General features: G+C 43.6%; 2 protein-coding genes across 2 annotated transcripts in view; one reads left to right on the forward strand and one right to left on the reverse strand.

The window, feature by feature from the left end:
- The window catches only part of tmem244 (transmembrane protein 244), a 78495-nt gene that overhangs the window by 9550 nt on the left and 41333 nt on the right, over positions 1-27612 (reverse strand). Inside the window, exon 2 of the mRNA XM_039781052.1 lies at positions 13817-13910. The gene's annotated coding sequence lies outside the window, so the exon portion shown is untranslated. The remainder of the gene's footprint in view (positions 1-13816; positions 13911-27612) is intronic.
- Positions 3115-27054, forward strand: tmem200a (transmembrane protein 200A). Its single transcript, XM_039781050.1, has 5 exons — positions 3115-3771; positions 20495-20629; positions 21468-21772; positions 21952-22115; positions 23459-27054. Exons 2-5 carry the CDS (start codon positions 20502-20504, stop codon positions 24572-24574), a joined length of 1713 nt encoding a protein of 570 aa, XP_039636984.1. The 5' UTR covers positions 3115-3771; positions 20495-20501; the 3' UTR covers positions 24575-27054.

Genomic DNA, 27612 nt, shown 5'->3' on the forward strand with positions numbered 1-27612 from the left:
CATAATGATGACGTTCATAAAGCCACAACATCAGGTCAGTGATCTAATCCCTGTTTCAGCCCTGGACAGCTCAGCAGTGTGGGTGAAATAACAAGAACACCGGAAAGTTTGAAGCTTAAAAGCATTGCAGATGGATTTCAAGGCACTTATGAATTATTAAGCCCAAACTAAACCTCAGCCAGGCCTTTTTCCAAGGAGCACAGTGAAGATAAAACAAACTATAATTCTGGTAGCCTGTTTTTTTTTAATATCAAATGAAACGGTTGCAGCACATTAAGATATCAATATGAAGCATGATATCAGTATGAAAAATGGGACTAATGGAGAGAATACAACAGCGTGCTCCTGTATCTAAAGGGAGTGTTTACACCACATGGGTGAGTTTAAACAATCTGTGTCGTATCCACAGCAGCAGAGAGATGAAAACACTCTGTTTTTAAATTCTTATAAACATATAAGATTATAAGAACACAGGTTCATTGACCTGCATATCAATGTGTGTTGTAGGAGCAGAGAGCCTGTATTTATCAGTGTGTGTGTGTATGATGTATCAAACACTTTGATACATCATAATTCATTCCAGATATACAAAAACAGGCAACAACAGCAGTAACTAGGAGGAAAGTGAGGAAGACGTTTGAATGACGAGTGGTGGTAAGAAAGAAAGAAAAAGTATTTTGATAGTAATTTTTTCACAGAGATCTAAAGACATCACTTTGGGTTTCATGGATTCTCTGATGGCCACTGTTTTTTTCAAACTATTTTCTAAAAAATTATCAAAAGTGATAATAATGCCTTGTTAAAAAAAACATTTTGTCTACATGGCCCTCCCTTTTCAGCCAATTACCCAATCACTGAGCCTGAAAAAAACCTTGCATGTCCTCTGTTGGCTTTTTTTTTTTTTAAGATTATTTTTTGGGCATTTTCAGCCTTTATTTTGATAGGACAGCAGAAGACAAGAGATGGGGAATGACATGCAGCAAAGGGGCTGCAGGTCGGAGTCAAACCTGGGCCTGCTGCGTCGAGGAGTGAACACCTATATATGGGTGCCTGCTCTACCAACTGAGCTATCCATGCGCCCCCTCTGTTGGCTTTCACCAATCATACTTTGATCCATTGAGATAGGAAATTCTCAAGAGGACCAATTCTGTCCTCTCCTCCACTCTCCTTATTTTTCCTGTACTCTACTTCCTCACATTGCCTCCTTCTATCCTCCACCTCCCCTATTTCCTCCTCTCCGCCTTTTTACCCAAAATCCTTTTCCTCTCAGTTACATTTCCCCTTCAATTATGTGGCTACAGACCGCTGTCCACAGCTGCTTACAATAAGTATAACTCAAAAAGTCGACACATTTTCTGAATCTCATAATCCCAAGTGGGCTCGTAAACAATAAGTGCAGCAGTCAACAATGTAGGGCTTTGTTTTTCCTCTCTTTCTCCCACACTCTCTCCACGTCTCTGTTGCTTCTCTCTGCCCCTCTACAGCGTGTTTTCATTTCCATCTATTACGGAATGTAAATACAGCAACTGACTGACCACTTCACCATGGATACGACTGCAACACGATTCTCCACAAGAGCAAGAGAAAAACACTAAGTGGGAATGCTTGAGGACCTCAAAGGTTTATTTCTAGTGTGTGTGTGGTGCAGAGTTAAGGTTGGCGTCATGTGTGTCATTGTCAGGTTCAAGGTGGAAAGATGGCAACCGAGGACCAATATCGTAATGATTGTGAACAAACGTGTGTGCACATGTTCAGCTGTACGAATCTGGCCTGGGTGTTTTATTTCTCGCCAACTTGCTCAGCCATGTGAACAAAACATTTTCTTTCTGTGTGTGACACACACACACACACACACACACACACACACACACACACACACACACACACACACACACACACACACACACACACACACACACACACACACACACACACACACACACACACACACAGCTGATGCTATAGTCGCTGCAGAAAGATGCTTGGCCTCTGTCCTCACACACACACACACACACACACACACACACACACACGCACACACACACAGCTTATTGTACAAACTATCTGGCCAAAATGTCTGTCTTACATTCTCTTCACCTCGCCCCAGTTGGTGTATTTTCATTAAATCAACTCCAGCATGTAGATACAGGAAATGACACGCATGCCAACATCTGCAACATTTTTGCTGCCCTCTCTTTCTCTTGTGTTTGTGGAGACAGAAAAGCTTAAAAGTTGAATGAAATGACACGCTGCTCTGTGTTTTTTGAAAACTCCTTACGTCTGGACATTTGAGCTGTATCTCACATGAACACACAAGGAGTCACTCATGCCAATATTACAGCTGTGAAACACTTAAAGGTCCCATGGCATAAAAATTTCACTTTATGAGTTTTTTTTTTACATTACTATGCATTCCCCCAGCCTGCCTCCCCCAGTGGCTAGAAATGGCGATAGGTGTAACAGGAGAATTTGGCCCACCAATGAGAGAGAGAGACATCATGGCTTTCAAATGAGCAAAGTGGCAGTTGGTCAAGGCCACACACCCTTTCTCCACCCCTCCTCAATAGCTACAGACACAGAAATGGCACATACTAAGGAAAGCTCATTGTGGGACTGGCTCTTGTGGCTGTAATTCTGCCCCAAGGCTGAATTTTGGGAAAGCGACTTCAGATATAGTATTAGGGGATCACTAAGGCCTATAAAAGCATCCAAAGAACACCATGTCATGGGACCTTTAAAACACTTTCTCCATTTGTTTTTTTGCTTTTTGCTTTATTGCTGCAGGAATGTTGTATTTCCTAAGTTTTGCATGCTGATACTGTATACAGAATCCTGCTGCGTCCACATAGATGCATTTAACATTACAAGCTGATGCATTTTTCTCCTTGCTGAGCATCAGGCTTCTTCCTCTGTCTTTCCTCATAACCAGTCATCCCCTTATCGTCTGCGCCCTGCACATGCAAGAAAAGCATGGCACAGTGCCTTGTTTTCCTCCATAAGTATACAGCTTCCCAGCGCTCATACAAACCACTCACCCCCATCTCTCTCTCTCTCTCTCTCTCTCTCTCACACACACACACACACACACGCGCGCGCGCGCGAGCGCACGAGCGGTGAAAGCCTCTCACATTCCCACAAGCGCTTTATTGGAGGAATTGGATGGGGCTGCCCGCGTCTCTCCGACTCAGAGGAATAAAAATACGCTTTACTCGCCGTTCAACGTTTTCCGTTCAGACGGAACAACGTGATGCAGAGAATTTCTACAAGAGAGTTTTATCTTTTTTTTTCTTTTCTTTGACGTGAAGTCAAGTTTTTGGATGCGAATATCGGGAGAGAGTTTTACGCCCAGGAGGGACTTCACATCATGCGGCTTTTGTAGTCTCCCCCCCATGAAACAAGGAATATTTTCCGCAGGGAAATTACCACCTGAGCGTTTACGACTTTAAATAAGCGGAATGTTTTGTAATAAGGAGCGCCCTCATTGTCCTGAGCGCACATCGTCTCCGTATGGCGGAAAACGTGCTCCGCGGTAAATAAAGTCAACAACATAAGACACTTTAAAAGCTCGCAAACCCAATTGAACTGTGCTGCTGTTCCCAAGCCCTGCACGGGAGCTGAACTGCCTCCTGTCATTTGATTTTTTTTACGGCATGGCATTCAGTGGAAGTTGCTTTCAAATGGCTTTTTACTTTCCCCCAGGTTATAGCCTATAGGCTACCCTTTCCATGCCTAATGGCACAGTGAAAGTGAAACACTCGGATCTCTGCAAAGGTAAGACCTGAGCTGTGTTTGAACTGTCCAACTCTTAAACAAGCCAAGTTGACAGCTATACAGTCTATCCTTTTATTCCCATCCATGTTTAATGACGTTTTGATTAATATTTAAAGAAAAAGGAAGTTAAACATGAGTCATCAGCTCCTGACAGACTGATAACCATTAGTGGCTACATCAATGAGCCATCTACTGTAATTTATGGTGTTTTAAGCTTTAATATGATTTTAAGATAGTCCAGCGTATTGTAGGCTATGCTTGTGTGTGTGTGTGTGTGTGTGTGTGTGTGTGTGTGTGTGTGTGTTTTATTGATGTATTGGGGAGGGAATACAACAATCAATCTGTTAGTAGCCTAACGAGGCATTATGACAATATTCATGCTTTCAAAGATGGGTCAAAGTTCATCATTGGTTATTTTCAATCTTCAGTCATAACCCTCATGTTTAAAGATAAATTCATTGTGTTTTCTGCAAAAAAGTTAAAATATCTTAAAATTACATACTCCTCTCTCATTGAAAAATCCAGAAATCGATAGGCATAAGATGTCTCTTACTTCATTATAAAGTCTATATGGTTATCACACATGATATCGTGTTATCAAGGTAATGTTAGTCAATGGAGGCCAAACGGCATTGATAAACACACTAAAAAGCAAGTATGCGTCTTGATAACGCGCCAATACTGGCATACGAATTGGCGTGTCATACATACGCCATTTAATGAGATCAGTCTGCCCTAAGACAGCCCCGGACATCAAGCAAGTGCTCTTAGTGTGGAACTTCAATGGGCTGTGTCATGTTTCTGCACAGTCATGTTAGAACGAGCTTCATTGGCTTTCAACACGTCAATCATGACGATTGGGATTCTGATAGTGAAACAAGTCATTTAGTGGGGGTTGTGATGCTCAAAAAAAGTATCCACTGATTCACAGAAGTCTCTTTCGCCATGTGAGTCTATGGGAAAAAGTTGTTTGGGCCACAGGGCATCACATAACGGGTAGTCTATATCCACTATGTTCCACTTCCGGGATTGCTCCGGTGCCGCCGGAAATTCTGCCAGATTTCACTCTTTTTCGGCCAGATGTTTCGATTCATCAGGACTATGGTTAACTGCTCCTCAGATCTCTGCAGGGTAAATCCAGACAGCTAGCTAGACTATCTGTCCAATCTAAGTTTTCTGTTGCATGTTTTTCTCCCATCCCAGAATGCAGTGTGGACTAGCTAGACCCTCCTCCGCAGCGCTGTGGAGGAAGGTCTGGCAAAGCGAGACTACATAACGGGCAGGGAGTTGCAAGTCATCCTTTGGCCACTATGTTCAATTTGCTTCAAAAGCCAGCAGTCAAATGCATGTGTTTTGTGGAGAAAAAAGAAAGATCAGCAACGTTTGATTGAATGTAACAAAGTATTACAATTAATCTAAATGCGTCAGTATGTTTTTTTTAAATGTCACAGAAGTGAACAATATTTGCTGAGTTGTGTTGGTGGCCATGATGTTGTGGCCCTCCTCCCCACAGCGTTGGGGAAAGTTTGATTTACCAGCTCGCTCCGTTAGTGGTGAAGGAGTTGGCTAAGGCTAACGCTAGCGAAGCTAATGCTAAATGTAATCCGATAGTTGTTGTCGGTCTCCCCTCACACATGCGCATGACATACGTCACGACCAAATGTTAGCGATTGGTTATGGCAGATCCAGAGTGGCTCTGGGCAGATCCAATAGTTTTAAACTTCAACAGAGTACCCGCCTTCAAGGAAGTTAACACTTGTCAATGGAAAGTGGCCAGACTCTCTGTACAAATGAAATGTACGAGAGTCTGGTAGGACCAGGCTAAGACGGTTAGGCCTAGAGGATTGAAACTTTATACAGGTGTTGTTGACAAGATATAAAAAGGTATGTGTGGTGTTTAACAGTAGTTATTAAAATATGACTTCTTAAAGATGGGGACTAAAAAAACCTGTTTTTAACCATGTTTAAACTGATGTAGTGTAGGTTGTGTTTTGATCACATGCTAAACAAGCACATTTTCAGAAATTAGAATTTAAGTTTAAAATGCAGCCTAATGCATGCATTTTGGCCTTGCAGTTCTTCTGTTATACGTTTTCACATTCAGGTATGGCAATTAGACAAAAAAATATTTTCAGTATCAGTGTAACCCTCACATACATGACCCTGCACAGTGAAGGTCAAACATCAAACAAGACAACAAACTGTTTTTTTTTTAAGAAGATGGAGGACAACAGAAGCTCTGGCGCTGGTTTTATCGTCTTTATCGTGTGATTTACATGTGGGTGAGTTAGGAGTAACTGTCACCTTGAGAGCTGTTTGAAATACAAGGGGGACTCACTGAGTCACATGGCTTTTAGTGAGACATCGTTCGCTGCCAAACACTTTACGCAGAAATGCATCTGAGTTTAATTTAACACTCATTAAAAAGTCAGGCGACATATCAGCTAATCCTCCTTCACACGCACCCAGTAACTGGATAATCCTGTTTAAATACCCCTCTGGGAGGATAGCACTTCCTTCACTTTGTCGCTCCGAAGACTCCCAAAATGATGGGCAAGCCCACCAACCATCACCTGATAATACGATTTCATCCCATCTGAGGAAAATATTCAGGTTTATCTGATTTAAGACATTATTCCTGTCTCCGCTGAGAATGTTCTAAAGGGCAAATGAAATAAAAATGGTTAGTAGAAAACTTTATATTAGTGGAATTAAATTATTCTGAAGCTGTGGAGAGTGGGCCTTTAGAATCCAAACATGGACACACATGGAAAGGTCCCAGGACGACACTGCTGCAGGGCAGTCGGGGACAGCTCCTGCCTCAGAATGAGTGTGGGTGACTGAGTGAAAACCGGGGCTGTGAGGGAGACAGAATGAGTCATTTTGCTAGAATTAAAGGGGGATCACTCCAGTAAATCACACAACACACACACTCTCACACACACACACACAACACAAAACACACACACACACACACACACACACACACAACAACAACAACACACACACACACACACACACACACACACACACACGCACACACACGCACACACGCGCGCGGCACCTGGCATGAGGATCTGATGATTCAAAGCTTAATTCAATTGAAAAGAGCTGAATTTAATCAGTGTGAAGGATGAAAGACTTGAAAAAAAACTAAAAACGTATGTATCATCAACATAATGAGGAAGAAAACCGAACAAGATGGTAAAGACGGTGCAGGATGTGACACTCGAGCTCTTGCATCAGAAAATGTGCTGCTGAAAGGTCAGCAGGATAACACAAAGTGACATATTCTCCAGACAGATGACTCACCATTGACCGTGAGTCTGTAGGAGTAAAGCAATGCACAAACACACGCTTGCTATCTTTTTATCTTTTGCTCATTCTTGTTCCTGTGATACAAATTCCTCCTTCCTCCTTTTTTCCTGCTCAGTGATCTTGTGATCACATCAAATGGACAATCAAAAAAAAGTCTGCTTCTTTAAAGAACTACAAGGACAGAGACCTTAGTCAGGAAACAAGACGTTGAATATTGTGAACCAACTCAATGTAAAAGTTGCATGGTTAAAGTGTGTGTGTGTGTGTGTGTGTGTGTGTGTGTGTGTGTGTGTGTGTGTGTGTGTGTGTGTGTGTGTGTGTGTGTGTGTGTGTTTGTGTGTGTGTGTGGGTCGGGGGGAGCAGCAAAGAAAATAAGCAATTTGTTCATGCTACAATTAGCCGCTGCACAGGTGTTTTCACTTTTGCCTCTTCTGAGTGAGTGAGTGAGTGAGTGAGTGAGTGAGTGAGTGAGTGAGTGAGAGAGAGAGAGAGTGTGTGTGAGTGAGTGAGTGAATGAGTGAGTGAAGGCTGTTTTACAGTAGCCACAGCCAAGCTGGCGCGTGCAAATATGACGTCATGGGATCGCCGTAACTATTTATACCAAGGGGGTAAGCTTCGCTTCAGAACTCGAACCTCTGATGGCACCATTTTGTTGCTACAAAGGTATCTCCATTTTTTTTTTACGTCACTTGACTGCGAATAACTTTACATCTGAAGCGTTTAAAGACTCTATGTCATGAACGGTAATGATTAATAAAGATTAGTTAGCCCAACATGGGTTAACCTGCTTCTTTATTGACGAGCTTACACACTTGTGCCTACTCATTCCAGACGCACACCGATGACGTCGCCACCGCAACTACGGTGGCCTGCAGTATCTTATCATTACATCTCCCCCTTAATGTGGGTGAACTACACTTCTTAACCTGAGATACACATCTCATCATGTGAACAGTAATCATGAACTTAACAGTCTTTAACTACTAGGACCCTGGGGTAGACTGCCCTCGGTCCACAGCAACGTAGGGATTATTCTGCCCTCGATAGTTGCTGTTCCTATGTGGTTGTGTTGAACAGTCCTTGAGTGGTTGCTATATAACCTCAGCATCACCACATTGAGTGTGAACTCATATTTAAACAAATTTCTGCATTCCAATCCCCATCACATGTGGTCTAAATAAGTACTAATAACATTTCAATCAGGAGAGACTTCGTTTGCAGATATGCAAAAATATTTATTGCACAATTGTATGATATTGAATGTACAAAGTCTTTTGGAGATTGGACTCCAACGAATTAATCTTCTTAAAGGGGTAGGGAATAGGAACATAACCCCCGATGGAGTCCAGACACTGGTGGCGGCGGTGAAGAGACCAGAGACTGGACCGAAGAGGCAACGGAGCGGTCAGCCGGGAGAAACACAACTACCGGAGGAGGCAGGGGAGGAGGAGGGACGAGCGCTTTGCCTGAAACGACAGCTGACAGCACAAGGAGAGAACAGATTTAAAGCAGAGTTGTAAGGCTGTGATTGGCCCTTGAATCTCGTGGTCGAGTCTGATTCGTTTAACTGACACGTCACTTCTTGAACAGCTGATTTGATTTAAGAATGGAGTAGTGACTGGGGTAATGACGTCTTCCTGAAAGAATTTGCGCTGAGCTTCATAACATACATTTAACATAGAACCGAATGTCATATTAGTTTAACAGTCACAGTCTCATACTCATTATTCTTTTACTTTAGCACACAAACTCTATAGAACAGAATAAATGAAGTGTGAGGTGAAACTACACTATGCAACTAGGCATCTCTATACCTATATGGAACCCTAACCTCCCGCCCCCTGGATGTCACTAACGACCTTAGCAGAGGTTTATCCAGCCTTTATCACTGTCAAGTTTCACCCTGACGTCCTGCCCAGGGTGTAGGTCAGGAAGTGGTTGTGCAGAGTGACGACGATCATAGAAGAACTTGGAAGCTGTCTTGGTCTGGAGGTCCCTTTCCTGGACTTGGTTCCTATCGACCGGAGTAACTTGCAGTCGTCCTTCAAGCGCAGGCAGAGTAGTTCGGATGTCTCTGCCAGCCATGAGTAAAGCTGGGCTCACTCCAGTAGCGGCACTCGGGGTCGCCCTGAAGCACATGAGAGCTAGATATGGGTCAGGCTGCTTCAGGTCATGCTTAGCAGTCTGAACGGCCCGCTCCATAGCACCATTCGCTTGGGGGTAATGAGGGCTAGTGGTTGTGTGCACAAACCCATACTTCTGACTGAAGTCTTGAAACTCTGCGGACGTGAACTGTGTGGCATTGTCGCTCACCAGCTCTAGCGGTATTCCCCATCTCACAAACATGCTTTTAAGGCTGTCAATAACTTGGCAGCTAGATGTTGTAGACAGGTGAGCTATTTCATTATCCCGAGAGTAGTAGTCAGTCACAAGAAGATAATTCTTTCTCTCCAGCTCACACAAATCTGCAGCGATGCGCTGCCAGGGGCCACCCGGTAAAGGTGTTGCAAGGAGGGGTTCTCGCCTCTGAGTGGGCTTATTTTCAATGCAGAATTCACATTCGGACACGGTCCGTGTTATCTCTGAACTGATGCGCGGCCACCAAACTGACATTCTGGCCCGAGCTCAACACCTTGTCAGTCCTTGGTGTCCCTCATGCAGCTGATTCAGCACGTAAGACCTTAGTGCAGCCGGAATGATAAGTCTGTCCTTGTATAACACTAACCCATCTGCTTCTGAGAGTTGTGCCCTTGCAGAGTAATATCCATGCAGAGACGGGAACAGTGTTGCTCTCAGTGGCCATCCTTTCCTGATAAAACCCATGACCGTTTGCAGGTCCTGGTCATGCTGCGTGGCTTCACGGATTTCCTGAAGTTTTTGTGCCGACATATGCTTGTACCTCGTGGTCGGTACTCCCTTCGTGCATCTCCTTTAACGGGCTTCTGGAGAGGGCATCAGCGACGACAAGCTGTTTCCCAGGAACGTGCTCGGCGACCACATTGAACCTCAAAAGGCGCATAAGGAGTCTTTGGCACCTTGGAGGGGCTTTGTCTAAGTAATATGTGTTTATAAGGGGCACCAATGGTTTGTGGTCGGTTTGGAGACGGAAACTGTCCATGCCCTGCACATAACGTGCGAACCGTTCACATGCCCACACGCCTGCCAAACACTCTTTCTCTATCTGAGAGTATCACTGGGCCCATCAGACAACTTCACATTACCTGGAAATGACAGATGTTGCAGAATGCCACTGGCTTTAACTCACCCTCATGTTGCTGTAATAGTGCAGCTCCTAAGCCATAGCTACTTGCATCTGCGCTTATTACAGTTTTCCGGTTGGCATCATAATATGCCAGTGCAGGAGCTGACACGAGCATTGCTTTAACTTTGTTAAACGCCTGTTCTTGCACTTCGCCCCAAACCCACTCACTTTCTCTCCTGAGCAGGCCAGAATTAGGATGCAGCCTCGTGGAGAGGTCTGGCAGGAACTTCCTGACATAGTTAACAAGGCCAAGAACCTGACGGAGCTCCTCAACGTTGGTGGGGCTTGGCATTTGCGTGATAGCTTTCACTTTGTTAGGGTCAGGTTTCATTCCCTCTGCACTAATGACATGTCCAAAGTACTGTATTTCCGACTTGCCAAAATGGCACTTGGCTTTATTGAGCTTCAAGCCACTGTCTCTTATTGTCCTCAGAACAGCATTTAGGCGGGTGTCATGTTCCTCCCTGGTCCCTCCAAAAATCAGTATGTCATCCATCACCACGACAACCCCCTCGTGACCCTTTAGCAGTGTGGTCATCTGTCTTTGGAAGATTTCTGGGGCCGAGGTTATCCCAAATGGCAGCCGCCGGAAACAGAATCTGCCTATAGGTGTTATGAACGTTGTCAATTTCTGGCTGCTAGTGTCCAGGGGAATCTGCCAGAATCCGCATGAAGCATCCAGAGTAGACAACACCTTAGCTCCACCCAGCTTCGGAGCAACATCTTCCAAAGTTGGCAGGATGAATCTCTTCCGCTTAACTGACTTGTTCAGTCGTTTGAGATCCACGCACACCCGAACCTGGTCTTTGTTCCTCTTTTCCACAGGAACCATCGGGGCGCACCAATCTGTGGGCTCCGTGACCTCCTCTATTATGCCCAAGGCCAGCATGCGCTGCAGTTCAGTTTCGACTTTCGACAGAAGGGGAAAGGGGAAAGGGGATACGGCGTGGCGTCGACAGAGTGTAGGGCTCAGCATCAGCTTTCAGTTCAATTTTGACAGGGTCACATTTGAGCAAACCAATGTCCCCAAACACATCGTCAAGCATGACTGTGTCGATGCCATCAACTCTCATTACCAGTCCCATCCTCTTGGCAACACTCCGCCCCAGCAGGTTGTGAGAGTATGGGCCCCTTATGACAGTTACCCAGTAGCGGTATTTCTGCCCCTTGTACTGACTTGTGGCCAGGAACTTGCCTATACTCTTCACTTTGCCACCTGGACTGGTGATGTTTGGTTTTCCTCTTATAGTGACCAGTCTCAAGCTCCGTGGCAGTCTGTGAAACGCGGTCTCTGACATTACCGTGATGTCTGCCCCTGTGTCAATCTTAAATTCCACTGTGCTGCCGTTTACAGGTAAATCCACCAGCCACTCATTTTCAGAATCTGGTTGCTCAATTATGTCTGGTGTAGCTTTAGTCACTGCTCCAAGGAAAAATGTGTCCCCTCTGTCTGTTGTGGAATCTGACTCTATCGCAACCTCTTTTAGCATTTTAGTTTGACAAGCTGCTTCAAAATGTCCGATCTTATTGCATTTTCTGCATCTCTTGTTCTTAGCTGGGCAGGGATGTGTTTTCCCATGCTTCCTATTGCAGCGTAAACAGGCAACTGCTTGCTTTGACTCACCATGTTCCTGCTTTCTCCGCCATTGTCCGTCACTGGCGCCCATTTTAGCATGGAATTGCCATCTGCTTTGTCTCACACTGTCCACTGCACAGTCCCTGCGTAAACTCACGTTCTGCTCTTTGATCTGTTCGCTCTGGCGGGCTACCTGAATAGCTCTCTCCAGTTTGAGATCTGGCTCAAGTTGTAACTTTTGAGAAACATCATTGTCCAATATGCCAATGACAATTCTGTCTCGAATTTGTTCATCTTTAGTCTCTTTGAACTCACAGTATTGTGCCAGCTCGTACTAGCTTCTGACAAAAGCTTCAACGGTCTCTCCGGGCTTCTGTACCCGTTTATGAAAGCATGCTCTTTCGTGGATCACGTTGCGCTTAGGGACAAAATGGTCGTTGAACTTGTCCATTACCGTGATATAGTCGAGCGCTGGATTAATCCTTTCCGTGTCGCTGTCCGAGTGCTTGTCCTCATTGAACACAAAAGAGTCGTAGATTGCCTCCGCCTCCCTTCCCATGGCATAGAGAAGCTTGTTGACCTGCACTTCCCTGCTGTCCCTGTCCAGCTTCGACGCCACCCGAAAGCGATCGAAGCGACGGCGCCACATCGGCCAGTCTGCCGGGCGGGTGAAGTCAAACGGTTCTGGTTGACCGAGCTTTGCCATTACAGCTTTGTAGGCGTCCAGTCGACCACTTCTGACACCATGTCATGAACGGTAATGATTAATAAAGATTAGTTAGCCCAACATGGGTTAACCTGCTTCTTTATTGACGAGCTTACACACTTGTGCCTACTCATTCCAGACACACACCGATGACATTGCCCCCGCGACTACAGTGGCCTGCAGTATCTTATCATTACACTCTATTTGTCCATTGTTTAGTTCTAAAGAAACACGACAATGTATAAAAGGCTCCATTACCTTGTACCTCACGTTATGGCTCCGTAGCAGATGTTTTTGTAAAAATAGGCTAATGATTGTGTCATAACCAAGTGACTTACTGTCGCACAGTAGAGGAATTACCGTATAGTACAGGAGAAGCTTGCAGGCAGTTTTGACTTACATTAGCTGTTTAGGTTTAATTGCTAATGTTAACTAGCATGTTAGTTAGCAATAATTAGCCTGTGCTTATGTTATCTCCTTACATATACCTACACTCTCCGTCTCTGTAAGATTGGGAATGACTGAGATTTCTCTTGGCACAGCTACCAGAAGACTTTCAGACACGTTGCTCACGTCACATTTACGTTGTCTCCGTCAGTTGGAGGTTGCGCAGTAAAGCAAGAGATCACCGGAAAAGTGCTTCTAATAGCCTTCACTGTTCTCCGTCCAGAGCAACGGGATCTATTGGTCCATTATATATATGTCAATGATTTATACCCGCGCTGGTTGTCGCGACACTAGTTGCAGTCTTCTCCTGAACAGAGGTGGCGCAACTGAGGAAAGGCTACCAACTTTGCTATTTCTACGGACCAGAAGAAGAAGAAAAAGGTAAACAACGGCAGAACTGGCAGCAGCATTGACGTCAGTGCTTCGATTTGATTCGATGACCTACTTCGTCGGATCAAACCTTTCATTCGCCATAAAAGAACTCATCTTAACCCAGTAAGTTTACAAGAGAGACTTGCAGTCACTCTGAGAGTCCTGGCATCCGGTTGCTCTCTAGCTTGTTCATGCTTCCTGTTTCCGCTTGGTCGCTCACTCAAAATCCTGGCGCACCAGCAAGATCTACGTCATTCTGACGTCACGATGGCGCGCACCAGCTTGGCTGTGGCTACTGTAAAACAGCCTTGAGTGAGTGAGTGAGTGAGTGAGTGTGTGTGTGTGTGTGCTGATAAACACTCACCCACCAACCCCCTAGGATGGTGGTTCCTCCTCAAAGGTTTCCAGTTGTGTTCACCGGTGGTGAGCTGGTGGTCAGGGATCATGTCCTTGTCTTTCTGGAAAAGCAAATATAATTACATTAGGGATTGACAAATGTGTGGTAATCAGTAAGTCACAGCTTTGTGTCACAGCATCTCATCTCTCTGTGATGCCTTACTGTCACATACTGCCTGGGACCATACTAATAGCGGTCTTTCATGTGGCAGCCCATTATAACTACTCTGTACTGTTTATTTTAGGTTTGTGGGGACCATTTTTACAAAGCCTGCAACACAAGCTTGAATTTTACTTTCCACCCTCTGGGCAGCTATTTGGGTTCAGTTCATATTCATTTCACAGCAGGAAGTAATGAAAATCAACTTAATGAAATGAAACATCCTAAAATTATCCTTCACAGGAAACAGCTTATTTTGGCTAAAGTTGTGTTATCATTGCGTAGTAACGTAATAGCAGGAAGGTAAGTTTTAAATACCATGTTAATGTGTTCATGGCAGCTGTGGGGATATCAGCTGTTCAACAATCTGCTGCCAAAAAGCATTACATTTGTGGGCTATTTAGTCCAAAAAATAAAACCTGGGAGGCACAAAAAGGCAATCATGGACATTGTAAAAGGGATCACATGAACTTCTTCCATTATAGGTTAATGGTTTTTTGGGTTTTTGTAAGAAACACACTAAGAGGATTTCCAAAGAAGGTTTTCTATTTGTCACAGCATTTCCCCCCAGCACACATTTGGTAAAGTGATTATCTACTGATTAATGTAATATAAAGTGTACACCATTTGTAGTTAATGGGCTGAAACATGCAACACAGTAAAGTCCTTTAACAGACATAAAACATTGGTCCTTAGACAGTTAGTCCACTATCCTATCCTATATTAGCCTGGGAAAACCCAGACAAACTTCCGGCAAATTTGAGATTTGCTCTGCAAGTCAGTCTGGCCAAGAGCCCATTCAAGCCCATTTCCAATTTGTCCAAATCGAGGCACCAATCACAACCGTTGAGGCGGGCTTTACACGATGACGATAGCGCAGCGACGGCAAGCAGCTTTTTGTTTAAAATCAACATAACTGCCACCGAAGCGCAGCAACCTGTTGATGCCGCTGTCGCTGCTACGTCACCCGGATTGTTGGTCTGATTGGTTGAAGGACTATCCAGTTGCACCCAGAGGCATTTAAGCGGCGTCCATTGGTGACGCCCCTTTAGAAATGAGCTGACATTTGAAAACATTTATTTATTTAATTTATGAGTTTAAAAATTAGGACATTTCCAATGTGTTACACTATCATTTGAGCTGATTTTCTCTGTAGAGTAATGTGCAGGAAAACTACTTCAAATTGTTTGTATATGGTCAACATTTTGAGTAGTAATCCATTACGCTTCTCAGCAAACCTAATATGGAAACAGATTTATCAAATCAGGACTTCTTTGCTGACGGTTTTATTTGGTAGGTGTATAAAATGTGAGAAATTAGTGCTGGAAAGCGAGTTTTTCTTCGTACCGGTACTGTAATGGCACGAATACATGCGCATCAAAATTAAAGCGCGGCTCACTTAACCGCAGTGTTCTACGGTTCACAGAAAAACAGCTGATCTCAATTCAATTCAAAGGGGCTTTATTGGCATGGGAAACAGACAATTACATTGCCAAAGTAATTGTGAAAAAAAACAAAAAATAAACTGTGGTTGCTTTTTAGTAAACACAGCTGTATAACATTGTAACATTGTAATCAAATATATAAATGAACTGCCAATAGCGCGAGTTGTGTGACAGTTGGCAGCCCTGACTTATGCAGGTAATTTCCAGCAGGCTTTGCAAGAGAACAGAAAGTAAACAACCTTTCTATATTCTGAACATTTGCCAAATCTCAAATGTGGCTATGATACTCAGAAAAAAAAGTACTAGTGTTGTTTTGAGGTTAGTCTTTCACTCCCAGCTCAATGATATTATGGCAGATGACCTTAACTGCAGCAGCAGGGTATCTGTCTGTTAAATCCAGCTCAGGTGGAAAAAAAGAGCCACTGGCACATTTTTTATTTTATTTTTTTACATTTATTAAAGCAATTTGGCCTCAGTTAACCTTACCAGTACAGTTTATGACACACAAACAAAAACACATTGTAAGTATAATGGGAGACATAATGGATGATCATTGTTCTCTCCCTACCACACTCCATTTTCATCTTCCTGCTCATTTCTCTCTCATTACATCTCTCATCGATGCTTTCCTTCTTACTCCACCTGTGTCAATATTAGAGGCCTTTCTCCATGACGTGTTAGCATACAGTTCACTGAGTTGTGTCATTTCAGACTAACTTTTCTCAGCGTGTTTTGAGTCAAAAAAAAGTCTCTACTTGTAGAGCAAAGCACCTCCTCTATTTTCTCCTCCACACTCTCCATCAGTTTCTCTCTAATGTGTGGAGGATTGTAGAGCTGCACCACAAATCGCATAGATGAAGATGTAATTAACACCCCGAACACGAAGCTAACGCGTACATGTTGAGTGTAAGAAAAAAAAGAAAAAAGAAAGCACCTTTCTGTTGCTCTCATCCTCTCTTCATACGTGGTCTCTCCCTTTCACTACCCCCTCTTCTTATTTCATCAAACTTGCAAATCCCCCTCCCCAGTTCTACTCTGGCATCCTTTGTTGTCTCCTCCTTTCCTCCCCCTTTCAATAACGCATCTTTGAAATTGATAGAGAGGTGTGAGCATGTGCTGTGACATAAAGGTTTGTTTTTGCCCAAAAACTAAATCTAAATGACACATGAGAAACGCACCCTTGTTAAAAGGACTGTGTTTATTATGATATACCTGTCATTCCTGTGCACACAGCTGGTAGTTGCTATAGAAACGTGTCACCTAGCAGCAGCACATGTAGTTGCTATAGGGACAATACATCACATGACATCGCCTATAGATAACATCACAGAGGAAGTGTAGAGGAGGAATTTCATTTTTTTTTTTTAAATGTATGTAAGTATGTAAGAGTGTCTGTAAATGTTCAAATGTTTCCAGTAACGGAATAAATCTGCTCCCTGATGGGCCAGGTACGTTATTTCAGTAGTTTGGTTGCCTCACTGTGAGTTTGCACAGATAAACGGCAGGAGCAATTCATTATTAAAGTGATCACACAGAGGCTAAGTCATGATTTATTAAACACTAATTTAGGAAACTGCTTATTAAGACAGCGATGTGGAAAAGGGAGTGGTGGATTTCTCATTTATTTATAAGTTTTTTCTGATAGGAGGTGGAGAAAACTACAATTTATATTCATACAGTCTGCGTATGATCATCGTGTGAGTAACAGAGCCACAAATTGGGTGTTAGGCGTTGAGCACAAGTAACTGAATATTAACTTGTCGTTTCATGTGGTCACTGCCGGTGCGTCTGTTATGGCAGCATTTCGTTCTCTGTGCTCCGCTGGTTTCACTCCTGCCTTGTTAAAATCACAGATGCACTTGGCTTGTTTTCGGCTTCTGTCCTGTCATCACCGGCAAGAGAAGCACTCTCCTTTATTGCCAGGCCTTTCTTTTACACTCATCATTTCACCTCGTCTCCTTCAAAATAGTTTTTTACCATTGTTGTTAACTGTTCAGCTTTTTGTTCAGGCTTTCATTTTCTGGTCATGACTTAGACCCCTTTTCTCTCTTTCCTGTCTCCTTTCCTCTATCCTTCCCCTGTACTCACATCCATCCCTTTCTCGTCTCTCAGTAAACAGAGGAACTCTCTCCCCCTGCTCTTGAAACATTGTGTGGGTTCCTATTTGACGCACACCAAGGAGCGAAAGGAGCGAATCAAGTATAGAGAGAGAGAGAGAGAGAGAGAGAGAGAGAGAGAGAAGAGAGAGAAAGAGAGAGAGAGCGAGCAGAAAAACCAGAGAAACAAGGCTGGTTGTGTTTGTCCTTGTGTGATTCACCATCTGTGGTAAAGCACTCTCCTACAGCAGTATTACCAATAAGATGATTGACATGAAAAATACATTAAGATGTGAGAAGGAGAAAAGAGGGTAGGAGGAGAGAACGTCTGGTCCTGTGTGTGATTCACACAGTTACTTTGAATACTAAAAGCTTTGTTGCTTTGAGATATGTAGAAGAAAAGGAGGGGAGAAAGAGGGACGTGACCAAATAAAAGAAAATTAAAATTAGAAACAGATTAAAATAGATATGAGGGGATAGAGGCTAGGGGGAGGAGAAAGACAAACAGAAGGAGATGAGATGAGAAAGTCAGCTACAGTTAGGGTGGAGGAAAAGGAGATAAACGAGGAAAAAACATTATTTAGGGTCACAACCACAATGCATTAGCACACAGACTGAAAGTGAGAATGAAAGAAAGAGATTTGCAGAGTACAGATTTACAGTGCATTCTTGGAGGAAGAAAGAGAGACAGAGAGAGATGCGGAAGCAAGGAGGGAGAGAGGAATTAGAAAATAGACAGACGAAGGTCAAGGGTGTGTTCTTGTTCCCATGCTAAATCGGTTTTATCTTCTTATACAGTATACACAGACATGCACACGGCACAGAACACTGGTAACCAAATAGATACCTCAGAACAACTTTGTTACTTACATCTTAATACACTTTTTTTGTCATTTAAAAAACACAACCTATTATTAATCTACAACCTTACAGTGAAAACACACCGGACGTGAATTGTAGATCCCGCAAAGCATATAGCTTGATAGAAAGAGACAGGATGAGTGGGGAAAACGGTGGTAATTGTAGCCTATATGTGGCTTTGTGTGTGTGTGTGTGTGTGTGTGTGTCACTCTCTCTGTCTATCAGTCAGTCTCTCGCTCCATGTGCCTGATCGCATGTCTCGCTGTGAGAAGTCAAGACAGCCAAAATCACCATGAACCTAGGTGTTTTTATTTTGAAATGTGTTTTATTTTTGTAAAGTATCCGGCTGCACTGTGGTCTTCCTGTTTGTGATTACCCACCTGGCTTGACAAATTCGCTTGCGTCTCGCCCAAGAAATAGAGGCGACGCCGAAACGATCGCTGCAGCGTTCGGGACGACACGCTCGGGACGACACGCCCGCTCTGCGCCCGGTATGAACGGACAGACTGGATAACATGGGCGCCGAAATAAAAATAGCTGCGTCCCTTGTGTTTTCCTTGTTATGCTGGTGGCCCTTCTAGATCTTAAACCCTCAAATAATGCTCATGATTAGTACGATTTTTAAATGCTCTTTGGCTATTCAAGAAGGCTGAACAGCGATATACAGTGTATGTCTGGGGACAGCCTAATGCTGTGTTCACACCATAACGGGATCATTTGTGTTTTTAGTCGTGTTACTCACTTACGTGTGAGTTGGCCAGAGAGGATGAGGGGCTCCATGTAAACACCAACAACGTTTCCTTGCGCTGTGTCTTTCCGTCATCAACCATGGCCCAAATAACCACTAAATAACTACTATTGTTGCTTTGTACATGTTCCGATACGTCAGAAAACCAAATGCCGTTGTGTCTGGGTTCATTATACATAATCCGGAGGCACACACAGCTTGGTGAATTTCACCGCCCACAGACGGCTGCAATCGTGTTTTTCCTTCATTTCTGATTCAGGAGTCAGGAGAATCTCAACGCTGATAGGCTTTTGCGACACAGCGTGTATGTTAAATGTGTGTAGGAGCGAGAAAATTATGCAAACGGTTTTAAAAATTCCAAAAATTCCATGTGAAGATGGTGCTTAAACTGAGGTGGTGATTCCATCTTACCAGTGTATGGCACTTGACACCTCAACTGCTGGGGGTTACTGTGGTGACTTTTAGTTTCATATTTTCAACCAAACTGTTACAGTTCATGAGCAGAAGTAACGACATGGCACCAAACAAAAACAGTCAATTTATTTGACGCAATGAAGTTAGCTACCTTTGCCAGAATTTGATCTGAAGAGGAATACTTGAAATTGCCATCCACCTTGGACATTCAACATCAGATTTATTCAGTTTAATCCTCTTATTGTTAAACAGGACAGTGCTAATGTTCATGTGAGCCCAGATTAACAGGCATTTAGAAACCAAATGATTCTTCCGGAATAAGCCTGTGTTTGTTTTAAACCATTTTCCCTTTAAAAACTATTAATAGATAGACATCTGAGCAGCTGGTGAGCAGAGAGACTATGATTCATTTGAATATTATGTCATAATTTCAGCACTGTATTTCCAATATAACAACTAAAACAACAATGTAAATAGTCAACAATGCCAACAATAAAAATACAAATGATGGATTTGAATTAAAATGAATACAACATTTTTTTTTTTTACACACAAGCCATGTGTGTTTATCTCTTATCTTGTTTCCTGAGTTTCTCTCTCAAACACACAGGGAGAAAGCAGTCAACAAACCTCCTGCAGGCGTAAATGTTTGACTACACACACACACACACACACACACGCACGCACGCACAGCCCTGCACATGTTGTCCTGAAGGCTGACGGCCAACAACATAAACATCACCAGTAAACAGAGGCGATTGTACTGGGTGTGTACATTTTTGTGTTCTTACATCTGTATCACTGCTAAACTGTCCAACAGCTCTGCATAAGTGGTCGTTTAGTCCCAGGGTACACACCAGATGCTGGACGTACAGTACATGTTAAATGTATTACTAATATGCTGCTGCATGTGTATCTGCAGGTTAAGTATGACTGCAGCAGCAGGTGTGCTAACAGGCTTGGCTAAGCTAAAACGCCAAGACTCCGCCCGCTCTCAGCACCGGCCCTTACCTACATCGCCGGGCCTGGGAAACTCCGCCCCAGAAGCTGCCCCCAGGTAATTCTTAGACTTCTTTTCATAATTTCAATATTAAAGGCATTACAATTTCACTTTATGAGGTTTTTTAAAATTAATATGCGTTCCCCCAGCCTGCCTATGATCCCCCAGTGGCTAGAAATGGTGATAGGTGTAAACCGAGCCCTGGGTATCCTGCTCTGCCTTTGAGAAAATGAAAGCTCAGATGGGCCGATCTGGAATCTTCTCCTTATGAGGTCATAAGGAGCAAGGTTACCTCCCCTTTCTCTGCTTTGCCCACCCAGAGAATTTGGCCAACCCATGAGAGAGAGACATCATGGCTTTCAAACGAGCAAAGTGGCAGTTGGTCAAGGCTACACCCCCACCCTCCACCTTGCCCCCCCCTCTCTCCTCCTCAATAGCTACAGACACAGAAATGGCACATACTAAGGAAAGCTCATTGTGGGACTGGCTCTAGTGGCTGTAATTCTGCACCAAGACTGAATTTCGGGAAAGAGACTTCAGATACAGTATGAGGGGACCACTAAGGTCTATATAAAAGCATCCAAAGAGCATGTCATGGGACATTTAATACAAATATTACTACAGCCTGTATTTCCAAATGAGCTTTTTTTATCCACTACTTTTGGGCAACAGGGAATGGTAGCAGTTTATTTTGTGATTTATGACACTGGTATTAATGTTACAAAAAGCCAGCATTGACTATTCACAAAAAACCTAGTGTGTGCAAGGTGTTACAGTCCATGCAAATGCTTTGCAATCTCTGTACACTTTTTGTATGGTGGCTATAATGATGTCACTAAATATATGTCTCCAAAAAAACTATCATTTCTGTTTTCTTTCCATGCTTTTCACTTAGAAAGCGGAAACGACGCACCGATGTTGTGGTAGTACGTGGTAGGCTCCGCCTCTACTCCGCCTCCGGGTTTTTCCTCCTCCTTGGACTGGTCATCTTGGCCATAGGGATCGCCATGGCGACGCTGGGTTACTGGCCCCACAGTGAAACCATGCCCTCGGCCAGATCGCCAACCGGAGGAGGATCTAAGCCAGCAACTGCTAGAGGAACATTTGGAGGAACATCTGCCACAGGAGAAGGAAACAGAGCCATGGTGGCCGTCACAGACAAGGACGTGGCTAACTCCAGCACGAGTCATAATGTGCAAGGTCAGTGAGCACAGGAATGAAAAGTTAACCACGGTTGTTTCATTAAATTGGTTCTGAAGGGTGATTTTTTTAAATGGACTGAGTCAGTTTATCTGTACTCTCCCTAACGCTTTTTTTCTGCTCCATGGTTTATAAATTCAAATTCCTTATGTTGAATGGCTCCTACGCTCTGCATGTAGGTTCGCCCTCCAAGCAGACTGGGGGCGCTCTGACACGGTTCCTGGAACAGCATCGTCACTCTGAGAGGATGAAGATGTTCGGGCCTTTCACAATGGGCATTGGGATTTTCATCTTCATCTGTGCTAATGCCATTCTTCATGAAAACAGAGACAGAGAAACTAAGGTAGGTAGTACAAATTAAATACTAGAGTTGCCAGTGGATTTTGAGGGTCTACATGCTAGCCGATAAACTGTAACAGGAAATATAAACAGAACTGATATTGCCTTGCCACATTGGAAACACTGATAATGTGCAGAGATCGGTTGTACAAAAGGTTATGAAGGACAATTTAGAACAGGTTTTTCAATTCTAAAACACAAAACCTGAGTCAATAGAATATGTAATTATAATATTCCTCCCCAACAATGTATTCTCATTTCAGTTCTTCCTCCACTCTCTACAAAATGAGGGGCATGCACAGTGCAGTCATCCATATTCATCATCTCTACTAACAGGCAAATCATATTTCTGCCAACCTCATAACATCCCTAGCTCTGCAGTTCCCCTCTGATCACATTTCTTCTGCTCTTATGCCCTCTCTTTTTCTTCTTTGATTCGATTCAGGTCACAAAACATCCAACATACACACACACACATTTAAAAGAATATGTAACATTCTCAGGTCATCCAATTTATCCAACTTATGCTACGACATGTCAGAGATGTTCACAAGTCATTTTTTGGAAGTCCAAGTCGAGTCTCAAGTCTTTGAGGGGCAAGTTCAAGTCAAGTCTCAAGTCTTTTGCCACAAGTCCAAGTCAAGTCTCAAGTCTCTGGCCATCTGATCTGGATACAACTATAACGATACAATTTGCCTGTTCCCAGCATTAGCACAACACTTTGCGATGGTTAGCGTGTTACCTGTGACGATATATGCTAAATTTAACGTCTCTTTCACATTAGCAAGTGACTGACCTATCTGGGTGCGTTTTGAGATGCCTGAGGAAGTTCGACGTTGTTGATCTGGCATCATTTATCTTGGTACCACACACCTTGCATGTAGCTGTTCGGTCACTGCCACTGTTTACGAAGTTAAAGTTTAAAGCAAAACTAATGACAAAAGGCACAACTCCGGGAGGACTTGGTGTCCACATCGTCAATGCATTTTTTGATACGTGAGAGCGCGCACAAAAGGATAGTGCTTGCGTTACGTTGCACATTATGGCAAAGGGCAGGGGACGTGCAGCTCGTCATACGTTTCCCCAACGTATATGCGCCAATAAAAGAAAATAGAAATACATGAATGAATTTAGATTTAAAAAGTAAAAATAATTGCATGAAAACAGGTTGTTGACGAGTCTCGAAGCTTGAATCAGAGTCAAGCCTGAAGTCTCTTGGGTCGAGTCACAAGTCAAGTCTGAAGTCACTGTTTGTGCGACTTAAGTGCGACTCGAGTCAGAGTCTCGGACTCGAGTCCCCATCTCTGCGACATGTACTACTATTAATATATTTCTCTTCTGCACTAGATAATCCACATGAGAGACATGTACTCCACCGTCATTGACATCCATCGCCTCAGGCAGAGAGAGCAAAAGCAACACCATCACCGCAACAGCACCTATGCAAGAGAAGTTGGGGATCTTCGAGCCTTTGGAGCCGATAACGCAGCCTGGTTGGCCAGCAACTCTCCCCTGGCGTATTCCTCTCGGGCCGGAGGGGGAGGGTCTACAGAAGAAGAGGAGGGGCTGTTAGTGGACGAGGATTTTCACAGACACAGGGGGCAGGCCAAGCTGGATTGTAGCTTTGCGGGGCTGCTGGCGCCGCTCTACAAGGATCGCCCCTTCTGCGGCCCGGGCCTTGGGCTGGCTCGCTCAGATTCAGTACGCCACCAGTGGTCGGTGGACGGAGATGGGGGGAAGGGAGGACACCATGCACGCTCTATCGTTTCCTCCTCCTTATCTGCATTTACTCTCCCCGTTATAAAACTCAACAACTGCGTTATTGACGAGCCGGAGATGGAGGCGATAACTGAGGAGGAGAGAGGAGGAGAGAGGAGAGGCGGGCAGACGTCCCAGTCTCTGAGCTCCATGGAGTCTCTGGTGGTTCCTGTACCATCTGTTGCCAAGGCTTCCAAACCGCCAAGCTTACACCGGAGTAACTCGGCCTCCTCTTCCTCTCGCTGCTCCTCTGTCTCCTCTTGCTCCCTCTCCCCTGCTCCCTCCTCTACCTCAGGCTGCTGGCTCTCCCCGGGAGCAGCAAGGAGTGACTTTGGCTCCAACTCCTCCTTGCACATGCTCGGCAGCCACTCCAAATCTCTGGACCTGGAGCGTAGGCCGAGCATGCTCAGCGTGCACCCCGAGCAGCGCAAGCACCCCAGCTGGCCCCGCCTCGACCGTAGCAACAGCAGCCGTAGTAACAGTGGCAATCGGGGCAGCAGTAAAGGCTACATGCGGCTGGAGGACAGGGAAAGCGAGCAAGGGGAGCGGCTGTTAGATGCGTCAATGTCTGTTACAGACAGGCGCGACTACAGTAAGCGGGAGAAGCTCCTAATGATATCCAGGTCGCATAATAATCTGAGTTTTGAGCACGACGAGTTTAACAGCAGTACACTGAAGAGGGGCAGCTCTGAGACTCGATTCTGAAGACGCTGAACTAAAGGTTGAAGACAGTTCTGTAAATTCGTCTCCAGACAGTATGAGTGTACAGCGCGGGAGAGAGGAAACTTAAACGTGGTTTCAAAGAAACTTTTTTTTGGAGCAGCAGGCTGGAGAGTAGTGAGTAATGGTCCATCTTGCGCAGTAGAAGATTCAGGGACGCTGAACGCCTGCTGTACCAGGTCCAGAGGTGCTGTTCCGTATTTGACCCTGACCTGTGAGCTCTGTTAAGGGAGACGTTCCCTACAGGGATCAATAAAAAATAAATCATATCATCAGTCTCCTTTATACATAGTGTTAAATGCTTTCATTCCAGCAGCTGCTGGTATAATCAAGGACACACTGGAAGCACTTTGAGGAAGTTTCTCTCTCCGCAGGTGGCAGTGACACAAAGGCATAGACGCACTGAGGATAATAATGATCATTTTCAACTGATCTACTGGTCTCGACACAAAAACAGATATGAAAACTTAACCAGAATCAGCCTGTAACTTATAGCCTGGTGTAAACCTATATAAGAACACGTAATGGACAAGGCTCCAAAAGACATATCTTAGTAGTACAGGATTTGTTTATAAGGTGGTTCATGTATGTCTGTGTGTCTGTTTGATCCTCAGATCGTAGCAGATGTTGACATCCACACAAGTCAAACAAAACCAGTTACTATAACGTAAATACGCTACAGCACAGATATGAGTTAAATCAAGATGCTGCAGGCTGCAAAATACAATAACGGAGTCAATGTTGTCCTTGCTGCCCTTTCCCCAAGAAATATAGTAAGAAGTTTTGTATGTCTGCTAGAAAACTAAAAGTAACAATCTCCGTCTATGGCTTTGCTAGAGGCATCTTGAGTTTATTTCTTACTAGGAAAGATCTTGATTGACTTCACTCAGGATATCACGTTGTCTACGTTGATCATTTTTTTAGAGCTATTCACAAAGCTATTCAGTATTAGAGAAAGCCCTAACATTTGAATATTTATAGACTTGAGTATGAAGTATGATAAATTAGGGTGGTAACCAATGATTATTCTCATTAGTTTAGTTCAGTATTTTGATCAATCAGTGCTCTAAATGTCAAAATTTATGACAAATAATCACATCTGAGGTACTTCTACTTGTTAAATGACTTAAACAATTGATTAAGAGAAATGTCATTGATTCATTTCAAGTCAATCAGCAATTTTTTTACTCTGCACTATTGAAAAAACAATATTTGAAACAAAAATCTGTATAAATGAGACTGTAATGTACTGCCATTTCACTCGAGCCAACAGTAAATCACCATGTGCACATTTATCTTGTGCTATATGTATAAACTGTGTGTATAAATCCAGGAAGCTGTAATATTTAAAGTCCAACTGAAGTTGTCTTGTCTGCTACAGCATACATATCTGCTTTTAAACAACAACCCACATTTGCTTTCCTGCTATCGTTTCCTTCTTATCTAACCTACAAAATTGAAAATACACGTCTTGCCCTTGTAGTTGTTGAACGAGCGACCAAACAAACATTCACTGAGGAAAAGTGAACAGCAACATCGGTTTGCAGGCTACATAGCTAATGAGCTGCTCAGCTGCAGCACATTAAACAGCATGTAGAAGTACCTGCAAACAGAACTTTGGTTCGGTTACCGTAGATGCTGGTTTTTAACACAGTCTTCACATGACATGTACACTACAGCACAAGTTTGTTTACTTTGTCTCTCGTTCCCTAGGGTGTAACACTGGCACTCTGGCAGCCTGCAAGCTACTGTCAATCAAACAAAGACACGCCTCTCCAGCCGGCTGAGACTAAAAGGAGCATTTCTGTTATTTCCCCCAAGACCTTTAAAAAACAGACACAAAACTATAAACAATGCATTAAAAAAAAAAACATGTTGACATTAGATATTTGACTGCAAAAAGGAATGTCCAAATGTAATTTCAGTTGGACTTTAAAATGTAAGCCATGCCATTTTCTTCTACAGTTGCCTTTGGCACATCTTGTGTTGCTTTTTATGTGTTTATAATATTTGGGACAATATTCACCACGCGATGATGACGATTGCAGGTTTGAATTCAGGAATTCAGCTACTGAGCAACATAGTAATAATGTCTCAGCATATTTTGTTATTAACATGTTGACAAGGTGAGTTGTCCCAAACTGAACATTTCTCTTGTCTATCTTTAGTATAGGAGCTGATACTGTATGACGCCTTCGTGTTGCTCGTTATCTCTGTTTCAGGTTCTGTTTGGTTTGTCATCTACCTTAAAGACACTGTCATTTTTGGAACACATTTATCAATGTTGTTCAAACCTGTTTTGTGCTAACTTTAATGCAACACACGTGAACGATAAAACAACACAACGTGTGTTGAAAAAAACGGAGCCCTTTTTAAAAGTGCAGGAATTGTACAGGAGAGCTTCATTAACTGGTTCCCAGCAGTTTATGGGTCAACGTCCAAAATAAATAGTATTTTCACTGAAAGGTTGTTTTGTCCCAATGAGTGTGTTTGACCAATACTGATTCTTACACAAGGATTCAAATTTAGGAGCTCTTATCAGGGGTCAGTGAGAGGACACACACATACACGTACCAACACACGTCTGACCCTACATCTAAAAACACCACTTTCCGATTACATCACTTATTCCTCCTTCTCTCTTTCGTCCTCCTCCTCTCTTCGTCCCCTGCATAACACAATAATAAGCAAAGGTCTGGATCAGTCAACGACAATTACCTTATGCTCCACAGCTCTGTGTGAACAACACACACACACACACACACACACACACACACACACACACACACACACACACACACACACACACACACACACACACACACACACACACACACACACACACACACTTCAAAAGCAGGAGACTGATGATGCTGTCTCATCCTCTCTGTTATCGAGGGCACAGATGATAATCCTAACCCTTTCCGAAGGCAAGAAACATATTGAGGCAGCATAGATGGATGATGTCGCATCTAGTTAACATTAAGCTAGTAAAAAATAAAAAATGCCTCGTTCTGTTATAG

The sequence above is a fragment of the Perca fluviatilis genome, chromosome 18 (genome assembly GCF_010015445.1).
Source record: "Perca fluviatilis chromosome 18, GENO_Pfluv_1.0, whole genome shotgun sequence".
Classification (NCBI taxonomy): domain Eukaryota; kingdom Metazoa; phylum Chordata; class Actinopteri; order Perciformes; family Percidae; genus Perca; species Perca fluviatilis.